This window comes from Sander vitreus, chromosome 11 (assembly GCF_031162955.1).
Source record: "Sander vitreus isolate 19-12246 chromosome 11, sanVit1, whole genome shotgun sequence".
Taxonomy (NCBI): Eukaryota; Metazoa; Chordata; class Actinopteri; order Perciformes; family Percidae; genus Sander; species Sander vitreus.
In genome coordinates, this window is record NC_135865.1 from 19,403,517 (window position 1) to 19,414,349 (window position 10,833).

General features: G+C 39.5%; 1 protein-coding gene across 1 annotated transcript; it reads left to right on the plus strand.

Moving 5' to 3' along the window:
• Window positions 1-1,366: 1,366 nt before the first annotated feature.
• jam2b (junctional adhesion molecule 2b) lies at window positions 1,367-9,913 on the plus strand. Its single transcript, XM_078262824.1, has 10 exons — window positions 1,367-1,588; window positions 4,332-4,397; window positions 4,609-4,719; window positions 4,895-5,044; window positions 6,146-6,327; window positions 6,635-6,743; window positions 6,848-6,955; window positions 8,841-8,859; window positions 8,957-9,005; window positions 9,149-9,913. Exons 1-10 carry the CDS (start codon window positions 1,546-1,548, stop codon window positions 9,185-9,187), a joined length of 876 nt encoding a protein of 291 aa, XP_078118950.1. The 5' UTR covers window positions 1,367-1,545; the 3' UTR covers window positions 9,188-9,913.
• The last annotated feature ends 920 nt before the right edge of the window (window positions 9,914-10,833 follow it).

The following is a 10,833-nucleotide window of genomic DNA, read 5'->3' on the forward strand; positions in this document are numbered from 1 at the left end:
TGACATCAGTGTGTCTTGCAGAGCAGCTGGGATTGTTGATAGTGAACAGGTGCTGCAGCAGAGATTTTGTGACTTTGTATTTCTCTCTTATGCTTATGCACACGTGTCTGCAAGTATGGCCCCTGTGTGTGTCTGTGTGTGTGCATATGGCCACAAATGCAAGCATGTGTGCACATTAACCAGAATGAGCGACAATGAGCTGTTGTGTGGCTGGTGGTGGTGAGAAACCTAATAGCCAAGGACACAGTAGCTCAGCCAGCAGCTGTCCCATATCTGTACCTCCTATTACACCCACAACTCTAAACATGGACATTTTTGTCTTTTAAATTCAAATGGACCACAATGTTTTTAAGAAATGATGTCAAGGTAGAAGTACCTAAGATTAAATTAATACTGTATTTATTTGTTCCTAAAGAGCTGACTTAGTTTTCTCTGCAGATGTGTCATCAAGGCTGCAATGTAACTAGTAACTGTAGCTGTCAGAAAAGTGTAGAACAATGTAACGTGTGCAATGTGAGTTAGTAGTAGTGAAGTACGAGGATAATACACGTACCTCAAAATTGCACTTGAATGTTCATAAACTTTTTTTGGTCACTTGGGGGGCAGCAGAAACAAGTTGTGAACACAACATTGACATATCATCACCTTTTTGAGTTGGTATGGTGAACTTGTTAGCAACCAGTTGGTTACTTACACACCCAGCAGTAACAGAGCAACATTATCATTAATTTGGAGTTGTGTTCTTGGCCACCTGATGAGTGTAAGTCCAATATCCACTTTCTTTTAGCTCTGTTTTTGGTCTATACCAACACCTAAAGGAAATATCAGTCACTTTAGCTATTAAATGCTCCACTTTGTTCACCAGTTAGATTCTTACTGTGTGCATGTTGTTTAGTGCTGGTCAGGTAGTCTACAGTGAGTTTTTAGAGCTTATTTATTGCTGAAAATGACTCTATGAAAGTGGTGAGAGTGAACCAGCACAGTACAGTTATGGGCTGGACTGGTAAATGATGAGCTGAAACTCGCTATGAAACTTTATACAATCTGTAAATTCATCACTTTTTATGTTTCAAAATTGTTATTTGATAAAATGATTACAAAAATGTCTTTACACCCAACTCCTGCTTTGCTCCGCTTGCAACAAGGATCACAATGCAAATTAGTCTTGGACTTTGTCATCCTTGACATTTTTAAGCTTTCTAATGTCAAATGAGCTAAAATAGACCAAAAAATATGAAAGGGTTTTGAACATTGTCCTAATAATACTGTATAAAATTGTAACGAGGCAGATCAAAGAGCAGACCGTGTCAAAATAAAACAAGCTCATATTTCCCCCGTTTGCTCTGAGAGGAGGGCAGTGGTCTCCCTGAACGACAGGACAGCAGCAGCAGCTCTCCCCCGGGTGCGCGCTCCCCCACGTGCTACAGATGAAACTTGAAGAAGCTGCAGAGAGTTTGGAGTTAAACAAATCTCATCCAGACTCAGCAGACACCCACAGACCCCAGGACGGATCTGAACTCACCCTGACTACTTCTACTGAGCACCATGAGGATGTTGGTGCTGCCTCTTCTCATTACTTTACTGCAGAGTGAGTTTTTTTAAAATGGTTTTAGAAACTTTATTGAACAATTTGCTAAAGTTACTACAGAAAAATGAGGCTTTAATAGACTTTAATAGATCTATTGCTAGAAGTTTTCAGACAAATGAGTGCATGCTGTTTAACAGAGTATAGGCACATAATGTGAACTGGCATGTGTGTTTCACTTTTAAAAGGCAAGGCCCTCCAGTGTTAACATTTTATTTGGACCCTGCAATACCCTCACCCCAAATCTCCTAATACAACTCAGTTCACCATTAAAAAGAAGCAAAGCATGAATAATTTAAGATGGTGTACTATACAATTAACCTTAATATGCAATCATTTTCATAATTTGTTTTTTTTTGTTACAAATGATCTGCAAAGGAGAATTAAAAGATTATAGTTTTTTCAACAAGAACAAAAAAGGATTAACCCTGCCCTTTTCTGACCATCCCTTTCTCCTTAATCATTTTCGTACAGTCCCTCAGAAATGCAGGATAATGTTTTTTTTGTTTGTTTTTTTTAAATAATTTACTATTTAATTTTGATAAATGATGTTTCTTTGAACGATGTTTGGCCTTGTGCAACAGATTAGCTGAGATTTGTATTGTGACAACTAATAATTTCAACCGATTGGTTTCATTTTGGTTCATGTTTTATTGATCAGTTTGTGTGACTGAGTTTGTGCATATTAAGGGGAGGAGGTGTGATGTGTTCAGGGACTGCATCAGATTGTGCAGGGAGTGGTTGTTTTTGGGCTTCGTGTTTACATCAAACCTGCTCTGATGCCGTTTGAACCCGAGATCCACAGGCTGATGAAACCCATCTCTTGGCTACGCGGAGGAGTCTGAGATCCCAACGTTTCAGTTTGAAGATAGCCTCTGACTGACCCTGTTGTTGATTGGACTGAGATGAAAACGACCACTTGTTATCTGAAAAAAAAATGCATTTGAAGTTGCTGTGGGATTTCTAAGGGGCAGAGGCTGCTCTCAAAACAACATGTTTTATGTTGATTGCAGCATTTGTTTTGATCTTTCTTGTATTTACTCGAGATTTTCCTCACAGAGATTACATGATTGAAATCCTTATCCTCAGTTAGGACAAAGGTGGTGAAGAAAATGTCTTCATTAGTGTCCAGTCAAATGGCATGGCATGGCATGATTAGTAATACTGAATTCAAAATAGATTTTAAGTGCTTTCTAATGCTTTTAAAATACTAAAACATTGCATTTCAGTATCATGTGCAATAATAATAAAAAAACATCATTTCAGATTCATTCCATTTAAAACAATGACAGTATGGACATCATATGTCTAACATGAACTAGACATTTAGTCTTTGCAATGTATCTTAGAATATATTGCATTTGTTTTCTTCAAAGATTCAAGTCTATTGTTAAAATCAGCTTTTGGTTAGGCTGAGGGTCGGGGTTAAAAGTTCAATTATGGTATACCCGTGTGTGTGTGTGTGTGTGTGTGTGTGTGTGTGTGTGTGTGTGTGTGTGTGTGTGTGTGTGTGTGTGTGTGCGTGCTGCCGCCAGCTGAAAAGGGTAAGGTTACTGTCACAAAGAGCTGCTTTGTCCATGTAAGAAAAGCATGCTTTCCATGCATGTGTGCAACACACACTCATTGCTCCAAATGTTCTTTTCATAATACCAAACAAGATGTATGCATCGGTATTTTCCCATATACATATAAAAGCTCCGAAGTTATTCTGATTGTCTTTTACTGTCATTTTCAACGGCTTGAATGAAAATGAGTTACAATGGATTTATGGCAGATTTAAGTTTTCATAACATAAAAACCTGTATAACATCAATAGAAACTTCACAAATCTGTTGCATAGCCCCCTTCTCCGCTGTCTATCCGTGTGGTATCAAGAAAGGCTGCTTCGTCACAATACCCATCCTTTTGGTAATATTTAACCATATCCTGGTCAAGCTTTGATGTTTTTGTTTTAACTGCCTTGAAAACTTGTTGCCATTGAAATCCATCATAATAGGCATGGAATTAAACTGACTACAGCTGCTCTTCTCTGTACAAAGAAAGAACAGATCTTGATACTCAAGATTTTGGTTATCACTTTGAATGTGATTTTTGTTTTTAAATGTTTTTGTCATTAATACACTACAGCATGTTTGTGTACTTCTATGCATTTTTGTGGGAGAATGTAGACTCTGCTCATGTGTGTGCTGAAGGGACAGTTCACTAAAAGAGATTATCAGGTTGAGATAAAGCAGCTTGTCAGAGAGTCATCCATCACCTGCATTCCTAGACACCACCGCTCCTGGCACCACCAAGATGTAGGGGTGTGTGTGTGTGTGTGTGTGTGTGTGTGTGTGTGTGTGTGTGTGTGCGTGTGCGTGTGCGTGTGCGTGTGTGTGTGTGTGTGCGTGTGTGAGAGAGAGACAGAAAGTGAGAGTGAGGCCAGTATTCATGCAGATATGCACATATTCTGTTGTTGGAAATTAATGTTGTGCATTTTTTCTGTATGGTGTGAATCCATGACTGGTATGCTGTGACTCATTGTCATGGGCCTTTTATCCTGTTTACACGTCTGTTTGTGTCTCTCTGATTGCACTGTAGTCCAAAAGCTCCAACATGCCCACATTCTGAAACTATATAATTTATAGCATGTTACATACAGCAAGATGTAATTCTTGTTTTATTCAAAAATGTGAGCAGAAGAAAGATGGTTGTACTTAAACGTCTAACGATATACAACAACTGATTGATCCTCTCACCCCTGCAGGTCCTCTCTGTCTGTCAGTGACCGTAAGCAGCAGTAAACCCAAAGTGGAGGTCCACGAGCACACAGGTTAGACTATGCAGAATCATTTATTTATCTCTATCTGTAACCGTCCTTCAAACCTTATTAACACATCCAGTATTACTTAATGCTGATCACTTTTCATGAGTACGCCTTGTTGTGACCAAAAGCAACAAATAACGGGAAAAATTTCCTGCCAATTCAAACAAAAGTACATCTACTGTATGACATTTTGCTGCTCTGTTTTCTGTCCTTCCAGATGCTGTGCTCACCTGTGAGTTCAGGACAGAGAAAGATCAAAATCCTCGAATCGAGTGGAAGAAGAAAGGAAAGGGGGTGACATTTGTGTACTTTAATCACAAATTTACTGGTGAGTGACAGACCTTTAGGCTACTGAATGAATTCCTTTGACTTTGCTGAACTGATGGCTGATATTTTGCTCCATTTCTTTCCATCATTCTTTCATAATTACCTTTTTAATTTGTTCTTTTTTTAGCTAAGCACTTAGTTAAACTTTGTCCATCCTCTATCACCTTCCACTATAGGGTCTTATGCAGGACGGGCAAAGATGGAGGGAGCGACGCTGACAATACACTCTGTTACTCAGAAAGACTCAGGGGAATACCGCTGTGAGGTGACTGCTGGCGAGGACCATGTCAACCTCGGAGAAGCTACTGTAACCCTCAATGTGCTCGGTATGATGGGAAACCTGTAGGCTTGTGTTTTTGTGAATATGAATATATGAGGGTGAATCTATATGTATTTGTTATAATATAAAAATCCTCAAAACAGAATTTTTAAACATTTATCATATAACAATGACTGAATAATGAACACTGGATTTGAACTTGGAAAATGTGTCTTAAATCAAACGTGCTGCTTTAACGTTGTGTCCTTGCCACAGTAAGTTACATACTGTGTGTGTGTGTGTGTGTGTGTGTGTGTGTGTGTGTGTGTGTGTGTGTGTGAATACGCCCTGTGTTCAAGTGGTTTAACCATAAAGGGGTTTAACTTGTGAGATCATCGTTGCTAGACAACTGACAACAATTATACATGCCATCTTGTTGCCATTTCAAAAAATGGTAATTAGGATTGTATGCACAACATTTTATATTTCGCCAAATGTTTCATCAAACATTACCAAAGTATTTGACAATTCACCTGAAACCTGCAGAATGATGTGTGATTTTCTTCAGAATACTCCAATTTTGCACATATGATGTCATTGCCTCAACTTGTGAGTGTTAAAACCCACGTCTCTCTACTGGTGCAATCAGTAAGTCACCTTTGACCTCAGGTTCGAATCCCTAGGTGGCCAAGTACTTGCTGACAATGTAGCAATTCATGCATGCTGCATGTTTTCAAGTGCTCGTTGAGTTCAATGTGCTTGGACTCCTGGCATTGCGTAGTGACTATGAATGGTCAATGGTTTATAAATGTCAGGCCTGTAATTTTTCTTGTTTATTTTATTACATATTCTGATATTACCAGTGTAAACTTCAAACTGTTTCCAGTAACGACAGTAGTGAAAACAAAAATGGCAGTGACAGTTTCAGCTTCTCAGTCCTGGTAGAGGGAGGAGTTTCAATCCAGTTACATGTTGGTTTGATTATTGCTGAAATCGGTGCTTTGATGCAGCAAAGTAATCATTAGACCCCTCTACATCCATCATCAAACATCAAAATGCACCTACAAAAGTAATGTAAGTGTTTTAGGGTCTTCCCTAAATTACAAATCAAATGTTTTTGGGTATCTCTTTGCTGTAACTCAAGCTGTTTTCGTCTCTGCCTCCTTAGTGCCTCCTCACGTCCCGTCCTGTGAGGTACCGAGCTCTGTGTTTGTGGGCTCAGGCCTGGAGCTTCACTGTAAGGACAAACTCAGTGTTCCTCCTGCCACCTACCGCTGGTACAAAGACAACAAGGCTTTGACGGCCACAGCAGATACTCCATACAGTGTCGACCCAAACAAAGGCGCACTGGTAAGTACACACTAAATTATACAAACACTTAAAGGACCAGTGTGTAGGATTTAGTGGCATCTAGTGGTGAGGCTGCAGGCCCTCTTTAGAGCCTCCGTGGAAGAGGGCTGCCCCCTTATGATATGAAGGGCTCATTCTAAGCTAACGGAAACACGATTCTTATTCCATTTCTGCCAATAATCCCCCCTGAATCCTACACACTGGTCCTCTTAAATGCACCCAGGAGTATATAAACACACTTATACACACATGTAAAGACACACAACTGTCTGCAATTCAACTCTCAACTTGTCTTTGTCTGGAGCAGAAGTTTACGAGTGTGTCCAAAACAGACTCAGGGATGTACCGCTGTGAGTCCTCCAACAGTGTGGGTGCGCCTAAAAGCTGTGTGGCCCAAAAACTGAAAGTTATTGAATGTAAGTAAGTTTGGTACAGCTCTTCTTTGAAGTTTAACTGTTTTGATCCACTCCAACAAACAACAATAAAGACTGAGGAAATCCTCTCTTTCCCCTTCTTCTAGATCCTTTGAATATGACAATTTTGATAGCAGGTGCTGCAGGTTTTCTGTCGCTCATCCTTTTCTGCTGCATCTGTGTGTGTGTCTGCCACCGCCGAGGCTGCTGCAAGAGTGAGTAGTGTGATGTTTCTCTGTGTGTGGTTGTGTGTGTGTGTGTTGCTTTTACATTTGAGGCATTTGCATTCAAACTATGTGAAAGTCACAGAGAATTGGCTTGAAAAAGTGTTCTGTCGGCCTAACTTACCGACAGTAGAAGTATTCGCATCCTTTACTTAAGGCTATAGTGCGTAGTTTCTGCCTCCCCCATGAGGAATTCTAAGTAATGACAAAACTTTCAGCGCATCCACATGACACAAACATTCCGTGGTCACGCACCACCCTCACCCCTCCTCCACGCAGTTGCTAGTAGCCAAGGAGGACACAGAGGATTAAAAAAACATGATGGACTCTTCAGAAGAGGTAATTATCTTCAATTGATTTTTTTGCGTGCGAAAGTCACCGGACGACACTAGTTTCTGAACATAGCCATACTGAGAAATACAGAGAGAGTTTTGTGGAGCTGATAGTCATAATTAGCTTTGTAGCAACTCATTTGGCAATGGCTTGAATGTAACGGACGTTTATTAATATCAAAAAGTTACGTACTAAAGCTTTAACTAAAAGTATAAAGAACAAAATGTAATATGCTCCTTAGCAAATAAAAGTCTTACATTTAAAATATTTATTTATGTAAACACAGAGATAATGATCACCCGTCAGTGCAGTTTCTCATTGTTTTGGTTTGATAACTTTTTTTTTTAAGATTCTTTTTTGGGGGTTTTTCCCTTTTTATTAGATAGTGACAATGTATATACATGAAGGGGGTGGGGGGATGACATGCAGCCAGTGTTAGAATTATACCGTGAGCTTCTAGGGGTACAGCTATTTCTATTTTTATAGATAGCGTCATACGCTCATTCGCATATTTATGACATCATTACGCAATAATTTGCATAAAGCTTAGTGTCGTGTCAGCAAGGTAGATAGTAAGAAATATAAATGTAGCTAAATTATCACAAACTCACTACGGGAATATATATTAAATTATAATTATTACTTAGGTAGCCTATATTTGAAAAAAAAAAAAAAATCTACTAAGGGAGGGCGAAAGATCGATAAAAAATTCTCAAAGAAGGCTGGCTGGCCCAGGGCCAGGCCAGCTCAGCGGCGTCTTTCTCCTTCTCTTAAAACATCCGTGGTCGCGTCCCGATGTCTCTCCTACCTACACCGGCCCCCGCACCCTGTCCCCCATCCCCTCCAAGTAGTATCTCGCTGCAGCCTGCGGGAAGGCGGGGCTTGACATCTAGATTATTTTCGGAATTGTTGGTATGTGATGGTAATACTGCATTTGAATACATACGATTTTCTATAGGCTAACATTATATTTTATTACATATTTTCAGTACCCCGCCCCCACAAACTATTATTTTCATCCCTTTTGGGACGGTCCAAGTCTCATCTAGAGGGGGTCAGACCCAACCAATACCCCCTGTAATTCGAACAGTGCATGCAGGAAAGGGCCGCAGGTCGGATTCTAACCCCGGCCGCTGCAAAAGACTTTACACTCTGCTAGGTGAGCTAGAGGTTGCACCTAGTTTGCTAACGTTACTGTTTTGGTTCAGTCTAATTGCTCTTATCATTCTTGTTTTTAGTGACAAAGCTCTAATAAATCCACTGTGCACTACCTGCTCAGCACCAAACAGCAGACAGACACAATTAGCTGGTTAACAAAGTGGAGCTTTTAGCTGCTAAAGAGCCAGACATTTGCCTCAGGAGAGCTGAAAGAGAGTGAATATTGGACTAACATTTTTCAGGTGGACAGAAACACGAGTCTTAATGCATACTTGAGTAAATATTTACTATCCACCATTGCCAAAAGACAATGTCTGGCAGCTTCTTTGGCAATTAGTGATCATGACAAATGTTAACTTTTCTTCTTTGTTGTTTCTTTGAACAGAGGACAAGAAAACAAAAAGGTGAGGGTTTCACTTGTCAGTCTAACTCTTGTTTCACCTGTAGCTGTGTGTTATTGGCTGGTATGAGCTCAGACTAAACGGCCTCCTTGTCTTTCAGCACCAAGTCCTTCAACCCTCCTCCTCCACCACCTCCTCCCATCCGCAATGTGAGTGATCAGAGGGATTGTTATCGTATCACATCTTGTTTTGCTTGCTGGGTTGCCGATAAATTGTTGATAAGTTGCTGATAACACTGGTCCCTAGCTAATTAAAGGAAATGATTCATTGTATGCCTCTCTGCTCTCGACAGATCAAGCACTACAAACCAACTCACTCCTTCATGATCTGAGGGCGAAACACTCACTTTGACTTCAAACCATCCAGAATCTAAAGTGTAGCCTACACTTATTGTTCAACACACTGGAAAGATACCTGACTGTCGCCTTGCTTTTGGACGGCTGCTCGCTGCTTTCTGAGACACGCAGATCCTCAAATATTAAGCCAAAACAGAGTTAAACAAGATTTTGCAAAAACCCTGTTGCTTCCTAAACACTGGCATTTATGTGTTGATAGTTTGGAAAAGGGCTCCTACCTTATTATCTACTACAAACGTACAGTACTGTAAATTCAGCGTTTAACTCAAATGCTATAACATATGTTTTATTATTTGTGTCAAGAAATTTTAAAATCTTTTTTTTTTAAACTCCTCATTCTTTAGGGGCCAAGGTCAGACCCTTCAGTTTAAGTTTTAGCTCTCTTTCGACACCTATAGACAAGTAACTCTTATTCATCCACACTAACAAGTACTGTATAGATTGTGTCCTTCTTATTGCCTTTCATTTATATTTAGATGCAGATATGTTTTATGAGTTTTTTTCTTGTTATATTTTTAAAATATTTTTGTGTTCTCATAATTGTTTAATCTTTGGCTGTAAATTTAAATATTGTGAATTGAGCGACAAATGAACGGGTGTCTGCACACACTGAATGGTGCTTAGGACACTTTTGAAATCTTTTATACTATTTTGATGAGTCTATCGCTTGTTCAGTAAATAAAGAGGAAAGGAAAAAAGTAGCACACTGTGTTGCGAGTTTATTGGCTTGGTGGATTGGTGGATTCAAGATGTTCATTGTCAAACCTGTTATACAAGTACAAACGTCTGAAATGCTTATGCTGTTTAGTGCTAATTAGCAAATGTTAGCATGCTAACATGCTTAGGTAGGCGGGGCAAGTTTATTTATATAGCACATTTCAGCAAAAAAGCAATTCAAAGTGCTTTACACAAAATACCAACAGCTTTGAAACAAAATGCAAAAGAAACACACAAAGGAATTTTCTCATTCTTTTCCCTCCATGTTAGAAAAAGTGCCAAACAATGGTTACTATGTGTTTATTATAAAGATATATACAGTAGCTGTACTGTACAAAGTTATACGTCGGTGCATTATTACTGGATATTATTAATGGAATAGTAATATCCTGCTTTTGCCAGCATTTGCACAGAGGGTGGCTGTTTTCTTTTGTTAGCGGCAGTCACAGAAAACTATGTTGGAAAAAGAGCCTTTATTAGATAATGAGGACATCACTGATGCAAATCAACTCAAATCTATCTCCCTTTGACTTTTGTCTAAGGAAGACCAGTTTGCCATTAAAAGCAATAAACACGAAACTTTGAATACCAGAGTTTAAAATGGTTTTCTTTCTGTGAAGCAGATTTTTGGATGTACACACAGTCTGCTTCCTTGGCAGACAACAGTTTAACTGTGATCAACATTTCTTGTTTGACCACTAGATGGCACCACAGCACTGACTCTATCTGCTCATACCAGCTCAGGCTACAGGCCTAGCTACACCATTCCAGCCATTAACCATTATTTGACTATGAACAGTAGCACTATTGTTCTACTCCTTTTGTACTCGCTGTTCTCTTTATTGTGCTACCCATAAATTGAAAAGCACTGATCTCCTGCAGCTTCACTTCCACGCGGTTTTAA